The sequence below is a fragment of the Penicillium manginii genome, assembly GCF_028828005.1.
Source record: "Penicillium manginii strain IBT 31320 chromosome Unknown utg000009l:1.0-3297300.0:1.0-3298630.0, whole genome shotgun sequence".
NCBI lineage: Eukaryota > Fungi > Ascomycota > Eurotiomycetes > Eurotiales > Aspergillaceae > Penicillium > Penicillium manginii.
In genome coordinates, this window is record NW_026643110.1 from 1,451,009 (window position 1) to 1,470,277 (window position 19,269).

Genomic DNA, 19,269 nt, shown 5'->3' on the forward strand with positions numbered 1-19,269 from the left:
ATATCTGGTTTTCGTCGTTATTATGGCCCCCTCGATCTTTCTCATATCTCACACTTCAATCCATCCCAGCCCTGGCCCTCTTGATGCCCATGGGGGGGCCCTTTGCACAAAGCCGCTCTGAGCACCTTCGATATCGCCAACGCCCGAGATCTCTTGAAGGGCGCCCACGAAGGCCACATGTTGGGCACTTCGTTCTTTAAGCAAACGGAATGGACCTTCACCATTCCTGGTGCTGCTGATTTCGAGCCCCGTGCAGCTCGTAACTGCATGTGGGCGCGAGCTCTTCATTACATGCCTCTACCCGGCGAATTATCTGGAGCACTGGTAGGACTATCCCCTCCAGCCACGGGCGATGCCATCGAGAAGGGCATCCTCCCGTCCGCCAACAATGGCCGTATTCACCTACGAGCGAAAGTAGCCGTCTACCACCTTACCCTCTCTCGAGCAACGGCAAGCCTCGCAAATGGCGTTTGTGCGCGAGAACCGTGGCCGACCAGGCTCGTAAGTTTACCTCAGCATCTTCATCGCCGAACTCTCCGGCATCATTATATTTGCCGTCATCTACGCCATCGGTCGATCACTCTGGTGTCTCATCTGGCTGGCCCCGCTACTCCTCCGCCTCTTGAGCGCCTTCTTCGCCCTCGACTGCGAGCCTCTCACCCCTATATCCTCCATCTCATCGCCATTTACCACGCCGACGATCGAAGCCGGATCAAGTCGTGATTTCGTCCTCCACTTCCCCCAATCCCAAAGCGGCGACTTCATGCTGTTCACAGGTCTCCCAGCCCTCGTATAATAGTGCCCAGTTTATTGATTCAAATTTAAATATGATAGATCTAGTAGTGCATAAGTGCCCCTGAGATATCATTTATGTTTACGCCCTCACTGGCAGGCTGGAGACTCCGAGTCGGAAAAGTACTAGGTATTCTTGCTCCTTGAAACCCTTCTTACTATCTCTCCCACCCCTACCTAGGTACTTAGTACTAGAAGGGATATCTATTTACAGCGCATCATGAACCCCTCCCAGGCCTGGAACTTGATAGAACCCCCTTCCACACTGATCTGTCTCTGGAGCGTAGAAGGCGCCGCCCATTCAACTTCAACTGACTCGGGTATTTTCCAAGAAGTGTCCTTTCCCGTCCAATTCATCGCGATCAACCACCTTTCCTTCGACCGGGCACCGATCCTAAAGTATGCATAAACCTGTTCATTTTCCACGTCCACATCTTCATAATCGCCGTATACAAAGACATCATTATTGGTCTTGCGGATCCGTAAGGCTAGCTGCCAGTATTGCCAGACAGAGAGATCTCGATTCGTGGACGCCATCTGTGCTTCCACGTTCACCTGATGGTAGTCATCATTCACGATCATCCAGGGTGTGACATTTCCCGTTGCGAAGCCTGCATTAGGCCCAGAATTCCACTGCATGGGCGTCCGAGCGTGATCTCTAGCTTTTTTTTGGAGAAGCTCTCTGGCCTTTCCAAGCTGTACCGGGTTATTCGGATATAATCTCTTCATTTTGTTCCAGAAGTTAATGCTCTCCACATCCTTGTAGTCAACATCTGGATCCGAATTAACCAAGTTTCGCATGCCAATCTCCTGCCCTTGAAAGAGATATAATGTGCCACCGAGCGTGGTTTGCATAAGCGCGAGTACCTTGGCACCCTGTTCGCGAAAACCGTCGTTATCATCCACATAGCGTGAAACAGAGCGAGCTTGATCGTGGCATTCGAAAAAGACTGTACTCCAACCATCCCACTCAATCATTTTTCGTTGCCAGCCAGACAATATCTTTTTCAGCTCCGGTAACTTCCAATCGCGCATACTCCATTTAGATTCACCTTTAGTTTTCACATCCTGGATCTCCATGTGATCAAAAATGAAGATCATGTTCAGTTCTTTGGCAGTCGACCCCACTGTCTTGATGATCTCGTTTATGTCACTAACGTATGGCGTTTCACCGACAGTCATTGTATCATACTTTGATAAAACTTTATCATATATTCCGTGCATGAACTCATGGAAGCGTGGGCCATTGGTATAGAAGCTCTCGCCAGGCTGGAACTGGCAATTCGGTTCTACCACTGGGGCATCAGGAAAGGCTGGATCTTTAGAAATCAAGTTAATGACATCCATACGGAATCCAGAGACACCTCGGGATAGCCAGAAATGCATCACCTAGGAATTATAGTTAGTCATATACAATCAGAGACTAGAAATGGCAGGCACTCACATCATGGACAGCGGCAACCACTTCCGGGGTTTCCCAGTTTAAGTCCACTTGCTCTGCAGTATGCAAGGCTAGATAGAACTCCTGGGTTGTTTCGCTCCAAATCCATACACTGTGGGAGTCATTCAATATCTGTGCCCAATTATTCGGTGGCAGAGGTTTGCCATTAGAATCGTATCCTCGGGCAGGTTTCCAAATATACCAATCGCGCTTGGCCGAATGCTTGGACCCACTGGATTCAATGAACCATTGATGTTGATCGGATGTGTGAGTGACAACAAGATCCATTATGAGCCTCATATCGTGGTCATTCAGAGATTGAATCAGAGCATCGACGTCTGCGAGATTTCCATAACGAGGATCGATGACTTTGTAATCGGCGATGTCGTATCCCATGTCAACTTGAGGGGATTTATAGACTAGAAGATTATTGCGAGTTAGATTGTCGGTCCAATTTGAGGATTTGCCAACCATGCACACAGAGTCCTTGATATTATTCCCTTTTCTGGTATTTAGGCAAAGGATCTTTTTAATGACTCACTAGGACTTGTCCAAACAACGTCGACTCCGAGAGACTTCAGGTAAGGTACCTTTTCAGTAATCCCACGCACATCGCCCCAACCATCTGCTTCGGCAGCAGGCTTACTGCTTTTGAAACTCGCCGGATAAACCTGGTATACGATCGCCTCCTTCCACCATTTCTTGGTGATATAGTTGGATGGAGCCATCTCCACAGCTAGGAGCTAAATGTGAGAAGACGCTCACTTATCTTTCAAGGCTGTCAGAGCAATATGCCTGCTGAAGGGAGAAGATGGGGATCGTTAGCTGTTTATAATGCCATGCTCTTGTAAATAGAAGTGTCTGGTGCTCTGCCGCTTGAAACGCATTCGTATTACGTAGCTGTAATATCAAAACTTACAGATAGCATCCGAATTTTTAAATATTCAAACGTGAGTTTGAGATCCTGGAAGACGCTCGAAATGGAGTCAAATTTGTGCACGGACCCAAATGAGGGGAAGCTTGACACTGGCATTGGATAGTGGACATAATGAACGAGCAATCAAATGCCTGATTACCTAGCTAGGTATTTTCGCGAAGTGTGGTTTGAAGCTCCACATTTTATTGTGCTTTGAGTCATTCGTAATGACTTTATCTCTGAGGAAAGTCTCAGATGAAAGAGGCTTTCCCAAGGGTTGGAAGTATTCAAGTGGGCCACCGTTTCGTGAAATCGATGAAAAAGGAAGGTGTAATTTGATTACTACAGACATCCTGGCTTCCATACAACAACGTGCCTGATTCTGCTAAAGTTAAAACTTAATTGAAAGTATGGCCCTGCGTCTATTTGTCATACATCTTCAATAATTGGAATTCACGATCAATTGTTGTTGGGGGATGTACTGGTTCACCATACTCCGTATTCAGTCACGTATTTGTAACGTTCGTTTCATACGTGTTCCATACTAGTATGTGGCTTGCCCGATTTCCCATACAGAATGGTGTGATAGGAAGTAAATTTCATATTAAAATTGGTCTACTCTCTTCTTTTGCGGGCAGAACAGAGCTCACATCGACTTCTGACAAGTATTCGACTCGGATAACCCGCAACTAGTTCTTTCTATTCATGGCTGCATTTCCCCAGTCCTAAGAACAAGAAAGCACTTTACGTATTTTTAGACCGATTCAGCTTCGAAATCTCCTCAACCAGTTCAAAAGGTGCGCAAACGCCAAGACATCGTTTCATCAAAGTATTCATCAGCTCAAGGCCGCACAAATAGCTAGAATTTGCCCATCCAAATCTACCAGAGACTAGTCAGTATAAAACCAATTATTTCGAAAATGAGAAACACATACCCTTCGCGTGAGACACCGCGAAAGTCAGCACCTTGATTGCCATATTCCGCATTGACCTTGTGAGAGTCGGTTGATCGAGTAACATCATACTTTTCGACTACAACCCCGTTGAACTCAACGAATGTCTTGGTCATCATAAATAGCCATTTATAGGCTAAACGCTGTGCATCCTGCTGGTAGCCATAATTGAGCAACCCATTCCATGCAATTATTTGATGAGGAGCCCATCCAAAAGGATAGTCCCATTGACGGTTGGGCTTCTCGAGGCTGATCCCCCCCCCGAGAAGCCTCGGTACAAGCGACAAGACCCCCGCGGCTCTCAAATTTTGGCAAGGCTTTCTCAACTAGGAGAGTAGCCTGTCGAGGAGTAGCTGCCTGTGCCCAAAGTGGCCATAGAGTTGTTACACTCTCATACGGCATTTGCTGCTGAGTCTTGACGTTGTAGTCAAGATACAGTCCCTTTTCCTCATTCCATAGGTATGCATCCATTTGGGTTCGACGAAATTGCGCGCGGCGGTCCCAGAGAGCAGATTGTTCAATGTATTCGGCCTGAGCAAACCGAGACGACACTACTAGGGCGTCGTCAAAGTACTCACGAATAATAAAGGCAATATCGGTTTCGTACTTATAAAGCAACGAGTTCAGATCCACTGTGACAAGATTGGCACACACCTTTTCGAGTCTGTAGGAGGTATCATGTCCAGACTCTCGTAGAGATCGATCATGGAGGAAGTATTCATCCAACTCCGGCTCAGAAACTTCACCATGGTTGTATGCTCGAATGAATTGATCCATACTCAGATTGTGCTTTTTGGCATATGGCGAGAGTAGGTGAACAAAGTGCGATTTCTCCGTCTCGGGAGGGACGCCAACACCAGTAGCTTGATATCGAGAGAGACCTGTGAGAGGGTCTAATCGGGGACTTGCAGTCCATACAGTGTTATACTCTTTGATCGCAGCCCATGTAGCTAGACGGAGCAGCTCAAGGGAGCCAGGCTCATGCTTGATCCTTTTGAACGTGCTCAAGGCCATGTCCGTGAGAAATGGTGGCTGCGAGCGACCAAGGTAATAGGTTCGATTGGCGTTAAAGACCTTACCATAGTGTTCAATACAGAAGCAAAAGTTTCGAATAATACCACGGGCAAGATCCAGGCGATCGCTGCGAAGCAAGCCAAGAACGATGAAATAGCTGTCCCATCCATATAGTTCGTTGAAGCGAGCTCCAGGGACAACAAATGGAACTCCACGAAGCTCCTCTTTTTGTTTGATCGGGTCAAAGTAGCTATCAACTTCCAAAGCTAGGATGCCAGGTGCATCGTTCAAATCTCGCACGTACTCTGGTGTGATGTTCTCGGGAAGGAGGATGACGTCAAGGTTCAAAGCATTGGGGTTCTCATCGACGAATTTCTTGTAGTACTCATATTGCATCAAAGCCCCTCGTGGAACATAAAGACGACCTCGAGAATCGGGAGTCCAATCTTTTGGGTCCTTTGCCACTCTTGCGACATTGGAAGTATCAATACGACGCGTGAGGTTGTCCCAAAATGACGTACGGATCAAGCGTGAAAGCCGCGTGACAGGGTTCTCATTGAGTGCGTGGTCTGTCAATCGTGCGACAGTGCTGACTTGGGATTGGCCGGGTCCCAGAACCGCTGGTAAGTCGGATGGGCTTTGGAGTAGACTCAATTCCTGCAATAGGACTGAAAGTGGATAGGTCCCTCGAACTTCGTAGCGACGAAATCCGTCGGATCCTACAGACCCCAACAATAAGTTCTATATATAGATTAGCACAAATAGATAAGTTGACTGCAGGCTTTTGGGGCTCTTTTCACCTTAGGGCCTTTGTCATCGACTGTGATTTTATAATCATTGTCTGTATCTTCTTGAGCAAGCAGCCTTTGGAGGGTCTCCTGGATAGGGACAAGAAATTCAGTCGCGGAATATCCACAGTTGTAATCTGGGATGGTTATTTAGAAAATATTGCGAGAAAAAGATCCTCACAGCAGACAACACACCTTCACTTCCTCGTCGACGAGGGCTTGCTGTTCCTGCAAGCGTGGACCGTCCCCAGTGAAACTGAGCTGTTAGCAGTGACTCTCGTCGCCGGGCGCTTGGGGTTCTCACACTATTCAAGGAATGCCTTCGACTTCTTGGTTCATGTATCTCCCTTTCAAGATCGCCCGAAATATCTGGGAGTCTTGTATCTGAATGTTCCATCGTTGGTGAGTGAAAGTGTCGTCGAGTGTCTTCACCGTTTGAAATGACACCACTTCCTGGACAGCGGGACAAAGAATAAGAATTTAAAAAGTTAAAAATATACCGGTCGTGAGTGAATAGAGACTTAAGAAAAGATTCTCTTCACCACCCTTGCTTTTGTCACTGGCTCGTTTGAAATCTGAGCTGTCTGATGTGATTGTGGCCAATGCCGTCAGCTCCACCATGGAGATGAAGGAAAGGCTGTTAAGTCGGTGAAGGAATCTATTACGGTAGGACACATGGCGTCCTCGTGCGTATTGATGATTCAAGGCAATCGAGTGGTCCACCTTCTCAAGCCTGCTTTCGTGTACTCAAGTTCAAGTCCATAGAAGTGGAAAGGATCCACATTTATGATCTATACCTATTACGCCGAGAATACACCGGGTCGGTCAGATTGGGATTGGAATTTCTAATCGGCTGGGAACTTGTAATACTTCCAGCAATCATTTCCCCCAAGCTTTTGGTTTATACGTATCTAAATTAATTCAGATAATCTAGAATGAGGAAAGAAAAAACTAGATATATTTCAAAAAGTTCCTAATACTGAAGAATTATATTAGAGCAGTCCTATGCAATTATGCTACAATTTTCCGAGGCGAGTTGCGGGAAACATGAATATCCAATCCTGAAAAGAAGTTCTCGTGGGAATTTATGGATGAATGAGGAGCATAAAATGGCGATAATATTGACATGTGCTAACTAATAGGTAACTATTGACTACTACTACTGGCCACTATTAATGGGATAATAGTGCCTCCCGATGCACCTGCACAAACTCGTCAACGGCAGTCACATATTGGTCAATATCGCGGTCAGTAAGAGCCAGATGCAGTGGAGTGTAGCCCCGAGCAGCCAGATAAATATTTCGCTGAAGCATGTGGTGGTAAAATAAACCTTGCCATGAAGCACGATTGACCCCAGAAAAGCGGATATTCAACATACTACCTTCACCGGAGACAAACATATTTGGCAAAGGCTTTTGTGTCCCGGAGCTTCCATTTTCATCAAGTACTGTGGTGGGCCCTCTAAGACTGTCAATCTCTAGAATGTCTCGAGATGCACCGGCCGGGTGCTCGGGATATAATCCAGCACGAATTAGAATCCCCTGGAGCTTGATTTTCATATCGCGACCACGTGCGTTGAGAGCTAATACTGCCGCTGCATCATAGATATCAAGACCCGAGATACCAGCAGCCATTGTGACAATGTTGTTGTTGTAGGTCCCGGGGTGCTGGAGACATGATATGCTGGGATCAAAAAGAGCCATAATATTTTTGCGCCCTCCAAATGCGCCAAAGGTCATACCTCCGCCGATGTATTTCCCAAGGGTGATCAGATCAGGCCTGATGCCTATAGTAGCACAATAACCATGAGGTCCCAAGCGAGATGCCATCACTTCATCAATAATGAGCAAAGCCCCGAGTCTTGTTGTTTGTCTGCGCAAGAAGTGAAGGAATTCAGGAGAGGCCGGTCGGCACCCCCCCAGATCCTTGGAGTGGTTCAAGAAGAACCGCAGCCAGTGTGTTTGGAGGTATATCATCGAGTACCTTTTGTGTTTCATTGATATTGTTGTATGGTGCGAAGACGAAATCGTGTGGTAGGTTGGAGCTTGGTACATTCGGCTGTTGAATGTACTCAGGAGGAAAGATTAGAGTGCCTCCATGATAGCCTCCAGTGAAAACAAGAATCTTTTTTCTTCCTGTAAAGTTCAGAGCAGCTGCAATTGCCATGGTGTTTGATTCAGTTCCGGAGTTCGTGAATCGAACCATCTCCAATCCGCTCTCATAGAATCTCTCGACGACTTTCTTTGCCAAAACTTTCTCATATGTGCACGGCCCGCCAAAATTCCAGCCTTTTGACATGGCTGCCGCAACAGTGTCTTTGATAACTTTGTTTGAGTGACCGAAGATGCCTGCACTGTACTCTCCGAGGAAGTCCAGGTATCTGTCCCCGTCTACCGAGGTCAGGCTCGCTCCATCACCGGAAGCAAAAGTAATCGGGAATGGCAGCACGTGTAGAATTGTGCGAGTGTTTCCGCCGGGCATGTAGGTTGCCCCTTCAGCATGAAGGTTTTTTGACTCCGGGTTCCGCTTGGCATATTCGAGACGTGCGGCAGTCAGCGCGTCAGTTGCGTACGTATCGAACTTCGTCTGAGTCATGGTGTGAAGAAAGAGAAGCGTGAAATAGGAAGGGGCTTGCTTTGAATTTGAATTTCTCAGCTGGTGATAGCTTTCATCTTCATCTTATATCTTGGAAGTCCTAAATTGTTGACCTTGAAGTCAGAATAAAGATTGAAGCTGCCTGAGAACCGTATCGGAATCTGGCTACTTTAGGCAGTTCAATACTCAAACGGGTCGATATGCAGGGTTGGTTGGAGAGGAGGTGGGCATACGGAATTCAATCGGGATGCTACCTGAAAAGGAAAGTCCCCTTTTCGACCCCCGGAATATTATCCACTAGATACGAAATACATACCTGATCTGAAGGTTCGTGGGGCAAAGTCTAATATTTTAACTCAAATCGATATGTCTCATATCGCGATTTGTCACATTTGGGAAACTGATTCAGGGGCTGAGTCTCCTTCCACTGCCAGTGGTAGATTAGGATTCCTTTACTCAAACGGCCCACCGCAGGACGCTCGTTTACCTGTACCCGAGCCAAGCATTCTATCTTTCTTTTTCAAAATAGAGTGGAATGATAAATTCACAAGGCCTGCCCATCACATATTTTTGAAACCAGATAATAACTTGAACGCATTATTCGATATTGAATCCTGGAACTTGAAAACTTGAACCCTTACTGTGAGAATCATGACTAGCCCTGAGAATTATCATCAGAGTGCGCTGGCTAAGGTGAGGTTGTCGAAGGTGAATAATATATTATATTCAGAGTATCAACTAATAAGCCTGCCGACAGCTTAATAATAAGTCACTATTAAATGGCAATGCATTTATAGACGGCATTTGGGTGTCGAAAGAAAAGAAGTTTCCTGTTTACGGTAAGATGAACGATTGAACTGCAATCATGATGCAAATGAACAATAAATGCTCACAGAGAAGAAGAGCCATCGACAGGTACGGTACTTGGAAAAGTCTCAGATTGCGACCTTGCCGATTTTCAAAAGGCAATTGTGAGCGCGGAGTCTGTCCAAGAAGAATACTTTTTGAGCACGACAGGTGCTCAACGAGGAGCTTTATTGAGAAAATGGAATGACTTGATCATCGCCAATCGGAATGACAGTCAGTCAATGACAGGAAAACCTTCTTAAAATGTGTACATTTACTAATAGCTTGGTTTTTTGCCAGTTGCAATTATCCTCAGTCTCGAAAACGGCAAGCCGTACGCTGAGGCCCTTGGTGAAGTGTTGTATGCCGCATCATTTGTGTCATGGTTCGCCGAAGAGGCTCCTCGGGCTTACGGGCATACCATTCCATCTGCGACCCCGAATACGATTCTTTCAGATGTTCGCGAACCGGTCGGTGTCTGCGGCATAATCACCCCTTGGAATTTCCCTGCAGCCATGATCACGCGCAAAGTTGCCCCGGCATTCGGTGCCGGATGTACAGTGGTTATAAAACCCCCCCAGTGAAACCCCTTATACCTGTGCTATACTTGCGAAGCTGGCAGTTGAGGCTGGATTCCCTCCAAAGTCTATTCAGGTCTGCCCGACAAAAGATCGCCAGGCTGCTAGCGAATTGGCCACCAACCCGCTTGTGAAGAAGATTAGTTTCACCGGGTCGACTGGTGTTGGTAAGATACTGGCAAGATTGGCAGCTGGTACGCTCAAGAAAGTCAGTCTAGAGCTGGGTGGAAATGCTCCTCTCATCGTCTTCGATGACGCCAATTTGGATGTTACTATCGAAGGCGTGATGACATCCAAATTCCGCTGCTCTGGCCAAACTTGTGTCTGGTAAGTGAATCCCGGATCTTAAATTATTTGTTCAAGATAAAAAGTTTATTCACGACAAAACTCGAAATTTAGCGCGAACCGAATTTATGTCCAGCGTGGGATTGAAAAGGAATTCGTACAAAGGCTTGTGCAGGCCGTTTCACGGCTTAAGTACGGGGCTGGTCTGGATTCCACGACGACACAAGGTCCACTTGTCAATCGAAGTGCGGTGGATAAAGTTGCCAGTCACATCTCGGATGCTGTATCAAAGGGCGCACAGGTGGAAATCGGCGGCGAGGCTCCTAAAGGTGAAGGATATTTCTTCCCACCCACGGTCTTGTCTTCCGTTCCGACGAATGCCATTGTCACAATTGATGAGACATTCGGGCCACTGGCGGCAATTTGCGCCTTTGATACTGAAGATGAGGTTGTCAAGTTAGCAAACGCTACTGAGTTCGGCCTGGCCGGGTACCTGTTCAGCGAAAATATTGGACGCTGTCATAGAGTCGCGGCGCGAATGCAGGTTGGCATGGTGGCTGTGAATACAGGAAAAGTGAGTGCAACGGAAGCTCCATTTGGGGGAGTCAAGGCTAGTGGTTATGGAAGAGAGGGAAGTGTGTATGGCATGGAAGAGTATCAAGTTATCAAGGCTATTACCGTGGGTAATATACATCGGTAAATTGCAAATGATAGCATTTTGTCATTTATGCGGAGTGAAGATTTAACTATAAAATCTAAATTCAATGAGTTGAAGTTATTGGCAGTTAGTCAGATTGATAAACAAAATAAGCACCTTCCTTAAGGTTGGGCAAGTTGAAAATCGATGCCTTGATGTGTCAGGCATACAGGCTGCCATGCCGTCCCCTTGTGATTTCCCCCTCTTTTCATATTACCAATTTGAAATTTTCGTCACTTTCACCAATTCATAACACCCTTGCAAATAGACCAAGCAGATTGCAAGGGGCCTGATTGTTGTTGATATATGACCTGAGTGGCGGTCAAGGAGAACAGGACTTTGAAATAATATCCTAGATCTTGCTGCAAGCTAGCTCTGCACGGGGCTCGAAACATTGAGAGTACATCGATGAGTCGAAAGGAAAGTACCGGGAAAGTATCGGCACCCTAGATGCCATCTCACGACCAAAGACCCCTGACCATTCGATTACCAAGTCTGGATGCTTTCCGAAGCAGCCCCGCCAGGACCCACCGGGATATCTCTTGCGGGTTTTGGTCAGATTCCGAAATACAATACAAGTGAAATGCGGAGTGAGTCGTGAATTGTTATAAACGATAATATCCAGGGCACTATGATTATCTCAACCACCATTCTATTCTCTTAACACTCAATGCAAAGGGCGAAATAAGAACAGTGCGCGATGCCTTACGACTCCTTGATCAGCGATCCACTTCTCCCAGAGGCCGATCCAACAGTCTCTTACTGGCAAACACCGCTGAACGAGAATGTTAGGAACATTCAATCAGTACAACTACCAGCCAATTGCGACATTGCCGTCATCGGTTCTGGTGTCTCAGCTTGCAGCACGGTTCACGAGCTTCTGACGAGCGGTTATACTGGCAAAATCGGGGTCCTCGAAGCACGACAGATATGCTCTGGTGCAACAGGTCGAAATGGCGGACGTATCCACGTTCATGCGATGCAAGACTATGACCGATTCCGTCAACGCCTCGGAGATGCGGCAGCAGAGAAGATTGTCCGGTTTCAAATGTTGCACTACGAGGCGATTGAGAAGGTTGCCAAATCTCTCGGCCCAGAAGGTTTCAAGCAGGCAGCTCTGCGCGAAACTCAATCAGTTGCCGCAGCTTTCAGTGAGAAAAAGCTTGCTGATATGAAGACAATGTTGGCCAACTTTGAGGCCGCGTTCCCGGACTGGGCTGGTCGTTGGAAAATCGTGGAGGCTGAGGAGGCACAGAAGGTATCCTGGTCCCTTGACCCGACTCCTTGAATGAAAGAATCTGTCCCTAACATTAAAGTATTCTCATTCTTCAGGAATATAAGATCAAGAATGCAACCGGGGCTATGATTGGCGTTGCTGGAGCGATCTGGCCGTATCGGCTGATGACCGCTGTCTTTGCCGCGCTCCAAGAAAGATACCCTGGGCGCCTTTTCCTCGAGTCCAATACGCCTGTGACATCTGTGCATAAGAATTCAACGCCAGACTACGCATACTCACTCCACACCCCGCGCGGTATCATTCAAGCTCAACACGTCGTTTACTGTACGGAAGCTCATACGGCCCATTTGCTCCCAAAATTCAAAGGCATAATCGTTCCACGTCGTGGGCAGGTCATGGTCCAGCGACCTGGTATTGATTTTGAGGATCTATCCGGAGATCGCTCGTGGAGCTTTTATCTGGATGAAGGGCTTTTCTACCTGCACCAGAACGCAGCCACCGGAGATATCATTCTCGGTGGAGGAGAGCTTGGAGGCTTCGACGGTGCACACAATAGCTATGGTAAGCGTTCCGATGCCAGAGAGTCGCTCGCTGCCAAGACGCATCTTTCGGGCGCTTTGCGGGTGATCTTTGAACACTGGGGTGAAATTGCTCCGAATGAACAGTCCATAAAGGCATCCTGGTCCGGCATCATGGCGAACTCATTGGATCATCTACCCTTCGTAGGCCAGCTTCCCCAGGAGGCAATCGATACTCGTCGCATCGGTCAACCAGAGACTGGTGCGGAGTGGATATGTGCCGGGTTCAGTGGGTTTGGAATGACGAATGCTTGGATGAGTGGTGTTGCCCTAGCAAGGCAAATAACTGGAAAGGAAGTTCCTACGTGGTTCCCTGATCACTATAGAATCTCATCGCAGAGAATTCGTCAATTGCAAATGCAATTGGCGCATATTGGAGGCTCTGAGGAGCATCTTCGTGCATTGTACTCGAAGTTATGAGTTTTCTGGACCTGTCCCCTGCTCTATCCACGTTCTTCCATCTAACGGGTGAATGTGATTCTTCGGCATGAAATAATATTATCGCCAGTTTTGCAATCAAATCTCTCCTTGTCCAAATTAAGCTAGCATATGACAAAAAGTAATATTGAAGAGGTATTATTTAGCTATCACATGCCGGCATACTAATATCATTTGGAGAAGATGGCCACAGTAAGAAATTAATGAACTTCATCGCAGCCACTCCTGGATTATAATAATAGTACACTTTAAATGTGACAGTGCGAGAGAGCCTTTCCCCAAATCGCGTAATTTCCATATGTTGGCTCCAGCCAATCTCAAAAGCTCATCATGGCTGCCTTGAGATTTGCCCATGCTCTGACTGACACTGCAGCCTGCGAGTTGATTGCTTCAAAAGAATGTGTCACTCCTGGATACAAATGCATTTCGCAGTCTATATTGCATTTTGCAATGCGACTAGAATAATCAATACACTCGTCACGAAAGAGATCAAGACCACCAACTTCAATATAAGTCGATGGCAGGCTAGCAAGGCTTTCCGCTCTAGCTGGAGCAGCGTAGGGGCTGGTGCCAGGACCACCGACTTTAGCCAAATCCCCCAGATAAGCCCCCCCAGGCATCTCGGTTGTCTGCATGGCCCCAAATTGCCAATCTCTCCAACTCTGGATTCTGGTAGATAGTCCGGTCGTCGAGCATCGGGTAGATGAGAATCTGTTTTGCTAGTTGCGGCTGTAATCCCCTATCCCTAGCCATGAGAGCTGTCGCTGCCGCAAGGTTTCCACCTGCACTTTCTCCCATGACAGCGATGCGAGCCGGGTCAATATTGAGGTATTTGGCGTTGTCATGTATCCAATTCAATGTGGTCCAGCATTCCAGGAATTGGTGCGGATAAGAGTACTCGGGAGCAAGAAAATAATCGATACTGAAGATCTGAACACCACATTCTGCAGCTTGATACTTGAGTCTTTTGAGGAGGTATGGAACAGATCCGTAAATGAATCCCCCACTGTGAGTATGGATAATAGCGGGAAATGGTGAGCTGGATGGTTGTCGAGCGCGTGTGGGACATAATTGGTAAACAGAGATTGGTTCGCTGTGACCGGAAAATGGTATCTTCAAGGCCGTCACTGTGACACTTGGGTCATCTAGTAGGTGACAATATCGCTTTTCTTGAGTTTTAATCCAGTCGAGGCGGCCGAGATTGCGATTTTTTGGATCAGATGTCTTATTTGGCTCCATGCTAGGTAGAAGGTCTTTGCAACCTTCGAAGAATTCATGATCAAATGCAAGAGATGACATTCTGGGACTCGCAACAAATTGCTGGTTTTGTTTTGATGCCTGGGAGAGAGGAGGAAACTGCTCGATTCTGCTTGTGATATTCTCAATCGAGTCACAAAGTGGCGTACTGCAATTGTTTCTACCTACTAGGTAATCGAGGAAACATTTATCTCTTCAGAGGGCCAATTATCGGAAATGTGGACGAGAGACAAACATTACAAGTGGGCACTAGCTGCTTGGGTGAATAATCTCCACCTGGTACATTGCCCTTAGTGTGTCAATCTCAGATAACGAGTAGCAATATGTAGATTACTCCCGAGGTCGAGAACGGGGTTATATCCGGAGATCAAAAAAGCTCTTTTGAAGCTGGTATTAAAAAATTTCCTTCCATTCCTGGCCAAATCGCGGAGCATCCCAGCCAATACCTGGGGGCAAAGCTATGCTCATCTAGGCACTAGCTTCATCGGCCCCGGACGTCATAGTACTAGTAGTACCGTACCACTACCACTGTCACTACTGGTACAATCTTGGAATGTCTACCTAGGTATGAAAAGGAAACACAAAGAATGTACAAGTATACAGTTTCCAATGATGAAGAGTTGCATGGATATACTGCGGTACCTAAAAACGATCTAGGCTGATGTTTATTACTGATATTTCTATGGCAGCCGAGTGCTTAATTAGGTTTCCTTTCCTTCAACCTCAAGATTCATGGTAGTCTTTATTTTCCGAATTACCCTAGCAGGGTTTCCGGCAACAAAGTAGAAAGCAGGAACGTCCTAGTCGAGAGAATTTTAGCCAACCGGAAGTCACAGTAATTAATTATTGCCATTGAGTAATGGTTTACCTTCGTAACAACCGAACATGCACCAACTGTACTCCCACGTCCTACACGAACACCGCCTAGTATTGAGGCACCAGCTCCAACCCACACATCATCTTCAATGTGGATTTCCTTCCCAGCCTCAGGCCCCTTAAGACCGCGTCGCTCTGCGGGGTCTACAGGATGGATAGCACCATAAAGAGACACATTAGGCCCAAAGAGAACGTTCTCGCCAATTGTTATGAGGCAGGTGTCGAGTACGAGAGCATTGAAGTTTAAAAAACTTCCTTTTCCAACCTTGAAATTCAGGCCATGATCAATTGAGATGGGGCCATCGACATAGGGATCGGTCTCGTCGAATTGAGCCTCATCATCCTTCGCATCTGGAAGCTGTGGAGGTAAAATTCGGGCATCGCCAACAATACTAGTTATTCAATGTCAGCTTTAATTGAAGGAATTCTCGCTTTTGAGTCGTGATAGCACCAAAGAAGACCACTTGGCTATCTACGACCATGAACTCACTTCCTCCAAAGTCTCACTTTTTCCCGGCGCGAAGCGCAATTTGAGGCGTTAAATTCCTCACAGGCTTTCTTGCAACGGACTCTGTTTGCTTGAAGAATCTCGCAGCCCGCATTATACCACTCCCCGCGCAACATTTTGTCCCATTCTGGTGACGATGTCATTTTTATTCGCAAGATATCAAGTGATGCCGGTTTAATGGAATTGTTGGATGTACGCGAGCATCAAAAACTGTCAAAATTCGGATATAATGAGTAAAGGAAATGGTGGAAGTGGGATGTATAATGTATCTACCAGGGAGGATGATGTATGTCTGCGTACGAGTCGACTTGGGACTAGTGTCTCTCATCATTCACCAGATGGCCACTGATTCAGATCCTGTTTCAAATTCAACTCTCCGCTAAAATTACTACGCGTACTTAGGTATGGTAATTTCACCTCGCGTGTATGGACGTCTCTGCTAAGCACATTCTGGAATGTGAGCTTTGGTTGTTGAGGTGGGGAGCCGTGATGTTCCCCCGATATTTCCCCATCTATCAAATAGTAGCCGCGCTCCACTGTCTTGTACTTCCTGCCCCCACCTGCCTTTTTGGGTCATTTCTCGAGGGGGGCTTGAAAGGGTGCGGCTAGATCTGGGCCAGAACACGATCTGTGTACAGTGCGGAGTAGTGAAGATAGGGTACGGAGTACGGCTTAGGATAATATTGATGCGTAGTTATCCTTTTACCCCGCAATCTATCGTTTGCCCTATGACTTGCCGCCCCATTTAACTATCTCTTGAAACTCAATCCCAAGTTTGGCTTAGTGACGCCTTTCCTGAATCGTCAAATATCGAGCAAGTCTACTCCGATTAGGGGGGGGGGGTTATCTCCCCCATTTGATACTCGACTTTGGCCGTGATTTTTGAGTTCTACCTCGAGGGAGTCTCGCTTCCAAGGTTTACGATACGTATACTTATTTCCTTTGGTATACGCCATACATACTACTACTACTACTACTACTACTACTACTACTACTACTACTACTACTACTACTACTACTACTACTACTACTACTACTACTACTAGGAGGAGGATCATGGGACTCGACGATCCATTGGTCTCTGTTCATATTACCTCTGGACACAAGTGAGGGGAGGCTGGAATTTAGTGAAGGGTCACGTACCAGATCTCTCAGGTAATAACAATTCTCTATCCCGCTGTTCTCCGTTTATTTTAAATCCGCTTGTCGACCTAGATAATGGTCGATATGACGCGTCAACAGATACTTTTACATCACGTTATGCTGATCCAGTGCCCATCAAAATCTTGTAAAAGATTACGATCCTCATTGCCAGTGTTATGGCAGTCAGGTGGACAAAACTCATCGTGGCTGGCTTAAAGTAGCGCAGTTCACCCATTCTCAGTGAATGCAACCGAGTGTCAATGCCGGAAGGGACCCGGAATAGCCAATAAATAGGCCAGTCAGGCCTACCATGGTTTTCAATGTATCCTAGCACTTGAAATATCCTTCAATTTCGCCATATGCCGAACCTGTCCTGTGGCGATAAGAGATGCGGACACTAGAAATTAGTGACGGTTCCTACCATGGGAGCTCTTTATCTTTTTGTTGATAGCGGCCTAGAAAATAAATATCAATCAAGCCTAGAGATTAACCCAAAGTTTACCCCCGCACATGTGGCAGTTGGGGCCCTTTAAATGGAAAGTCGTACCCCACATCAGCCTGGTTTGGCATGAGCCTTCTATGCAGAAAATAGAACGCCAGCCTTGCCTGACAAAAATCACATCTCGCATCAGGAAAAACCCAGTGAATTCCTCAGTCAAAGCTTGATACAGACGGACATTATCTTTCAAATGGCTCGAAAATTCAACGTCCGTTTCGTAGGTGGGAATGCCTCTCCTGTTTCCCCGAAGGACTGGAAGGAAACACGCATTCTTGACCATCCGAACCGAAGACGTAAAAGCCAATTCGCGTGTCTGGACTGCAAAGAGCGACACCTCAAGTGCGACGAGGCTTTTCCTGTCTGCTCACGTTGCAAGCAGAGGGGAATTATTTGTCGATCTTCGTTTCGCTCGACACAGTGGCAGATTGAAATTCCTGGCTTGACAATTGGCAGCAACTTATCAACTATCCCATCAGCTGTCAAAAACCACTTATTGCGGTATTGGCTTGAAAAAGCTAGCCAAATAATGGTCATCGATCCAAACGTCAATCCATTCTCTTTTGAAATCCTCAAATACCTAAGAACCTCTCGATCCCTTATCTACACAATACAGAGTCTGAGCCTAGCTCATCAAGGGTTTTTTAGCTCCACGTCCTGTGAGGGCGTTCTCCAGGAGCAAGCCCACGCGCTCTCTCTGGTACAAATCGAATTGCAGCAAGATGCTCCTACATACGGCTCTCTCCTCGCTGTTATACTTCTGGGCTTATGCTCTGCATGGCTGGATAACCAAAGGGATGTCAAATTCGGGAAGGAGCACCTGCAGGGGACAAGAGCCATAATCGACATCTTATTAGCAAGCCCAGGAGCGGAAAAGGATTCTTTTTTGCAACAAAGCTTGGCAATATACCTGTGCTGGGAGCAAGCCGTTGCATTCTTCCTAAATGAAAACGACCAGATAATCCCTTATAGTGAGGACTTTTTGCGATGTGTACAGGAGATGCGAAGTCAGTATAATGCGACTATTGGATACAGCAGCGATATTATGCTGGTACTGGGAAACGTTGGTCGATACTGCGGAGCCATTATGAATGGTGCACTTCGGGACTTCTCATTGGAAGCCTTTCTCGAGCAACGTCTTTTGCAGCTTGATGATGCATCCTCGGATGCTCAATCGCATCTAGTTAATAATTCATTTCGAAGACACGGCCTGATAATGCTATATCGGTCTATTCAGTGTGCTCCATCTTCACTACTACTTGGATTCTCAACCAACGACTCCGATGATATCTTTGGTGGCCAGTATCCCGATGAATTAATTATCAAACAATACGCAAAAGAAATCCTTGATGACATATTCAGCCTACCAGTGGATAGCTGCTATCATAGTCTCGTTTCTCTGCCTCTCTTTACCGCAGGTGCTGAATTGGATTGCGATTCGTCTTGGGAGAGACAGCAGGTTAGGGAAAGATTTCAAAATTTGTTCTCGTCCACTAGACTTCCGGCAAATATCCATGCAGTGAAGATCCTAGAAGAACTTTGGCAAATGCAAGACAGCGGAAACGGTGTCTTTTGGCTTTTGTATCTTTTGGAAACGTCGCGAGTTCTTATTCTTTGTTAAGCTTTGATGACTGTGCATTTCAGGAGCAGCGTATCCCGAGGTCGATGGTAGATCTACGTGTCAATTTCTCGCAGGAACACACATTCGAAGCTTGTATGTTGAAGCCCCCGTCAAATCCAGTGCACACACATCCCAATAGCAGCTTGGCATCAACGCACCTGATGACTATTGTTTTTTTTCTTCGTCCATGGATGCTTTGCCCACTACATC

The 19,269-nt window shown here is 46.6% G+C and overlaps 9 protein-coding genes across 9 annotated transcripts; 4 read left to right on the forward strand and 5 right to left on the reverse strand.

Annotated features, from left to right (window-relative positions):
* Positions 1 to 177: 177 nt before the first annotated feature.
* On the forward strand, positions 178 to 796 carry N7533_012300 (uncharacterized protein; the record flags this gene model as incomplete). Its single annotated transcript, XM_057108950.1, has 2 exons — positions 178 to 472; positions 507 to 796. The coding sequence occupies 2 exons, from the start codon at positions 178 to 180 to the stop codon at positions 794 to 796; spliced, it is 585 nt and encodes a 194-aa protein (XP_056954051.1).
* A 200-nt stretch (positions 797 to 996) lies between these two features.
* Positions 997 to 2,961, reverse strand: N7533_012301 (glycoside hydrolase family 13 protein; the record flags this gene model as incomplete). The annotated part of the gene is made up of 3 exons (XM_057108951.1): positions 997 to 2,181; positions 2,237 to 2,652; positions 2,775 to 2,961. 3 exons carry the CDS (start codon positions 2,959 to 2,961, stop codon positions 997 to 999), a joined length of 1,788 nt encoding a protein of 595 aa, XP_056954052.1.
* Positions 2,962 to 3,893: 932 nt separating this feature from the next.
* Positions 3,894 to 6,525, reverse strand: N7533_012302 (alpha,alpha-trehalase; the record flags this gene model as incomplete). Its single annotated transcript, XM_057108952.1, has 5 exons — positions 3,894 to 4,029; positions 4,085 to 4,351; positions 4,500 to 5,857; positions 5,917 to 6,041; positions 6,405 to 6,525. 5 exons carry the CDS (start codon positions 6,523 to 6,525, stop codon positions 3,894 to 3,896), a joined length of 2,007 nt encoding a protein of 668 aa, XP_056954053.1.
* A 551-nt stretch (positions 6,526 to 7,076) lies between these two features.
* N7533_012303 (uncharacterized protein) lies at positions 7,077 to 8,499 on the reverse strand (the record flags this gene model as incomplete). Its single annotated transcript, XM_057108953.1, has 2 exons — positions 7,077 to 7,829; positions 7,888 to 8,499. 2 exons carry the CDS (start codon positions 8,497 to 8,499, stop codon positions 7,077 to 7,079), a joined length of 1,365 nt encoding a protein of 454 aa, XP_056954054.1.
* Positions 8,500 to 9,150: 651 nt separating this feature from the next.
* Positions 9,151 to 10,908, forward strand: N7533_012304 (NAD-dependent succinate-semialdehyde dehydrogenase; the record flags this gene model as incomplete). The annotated part of the gene is made up of 6 exons (XM_057108954.1): positions 9,151 to 9,192; positions 9,257 to 9,338; positions 9,403 to 9,579; positions 9,646 to 9,900; positions 9,968 to 10,250; positions 10,323 to 10,908. 6 exons carry the CDS (start codon positions 9,151 to 9,153, stop codon positions 10,906 to 10,908), a joined length of 1,425 nt encoding a protein of 474 aa, XP_056954055.1.
* A 697-nt stretch (positions 10,909 to 11,605) lies between these two features.
* On the forward strand, positions 11,606 to 13,140 carry N7533_012305 (NAD(P)/FAD-dependent oxidoreductase; the record flags this gene model as incomplete). The annotated part of the gene is made up of 2 exons (XM_057108955.1): positions 11,606 to 12,163; positions 12,238 to 13,140. 2 exons carry the CDS (start codon positions 11,606 to 11,608, stop codon positions 13,138 to 13,140), a joined length of 1,461 nt encoding a protein of 486 aa, XP_056954056.1.
* A 603-nt stretch (positions 13,141 to 13,743) lies between these two features.
* Positions 13,744 to 14,457, reverse strand: N7533_012306 (alpha/beta hydrolase; the record flags this gene model as incomplete). Its single annotated transcript, XM_057108956.1, has 1 exon — positions 13,744 to 14,457. The coding sequence occupies one exon, from the start codon at positions 14,455 to 14,457 to the stop codon at positions 13,744 to 13,746; it is 714 nt and encodes a 237-aa protein (XP_056954057.1).
* Positions 14,458 to 15,116: 659 nt separating this feature from the next.
* N7533_012307 (sugar O-acetyltransferase) lies at positions 15,117 to 15,942 on the reverse strand (the record flags this gene model as incomplete). The annotated part of the gene is made up of 3 exons (XM_057108957.1): positions 15,117 to 15,215; positions 15,284 to 15,683; positions 15,782 to 15,942. The coding sequence occupies 3 exons, from the start codon at positions 15,940 to 15,942 to the stop codon at positions 15,117 to 15,119; spliced, it is 660 nt and encodes a 219-aa protein (XP_056954058.1).
* Positions 15,943 to 17,631: 1,689 nt separating this feature from the next.
* On the forward strand, positions 17,632 to 19,059 carry N7533_012308 (Zn(II)2Cys6 transcription factor; the record flags this gene model as incomplete). Its single annotated transcript, XM_057108958.1, has 1 exon — positions 17,632 to 19,059. One exon carries the CDS (start codon positions 17,632 to 17,634, stop codon positions 19,057 to 19,059), a length of 1,428 nt encoding a protein of 475 aa, XP_056954059.1.
* Between the last annotated feature and the right edge of the window lie 210 nt (positions 19,060 to 19,269).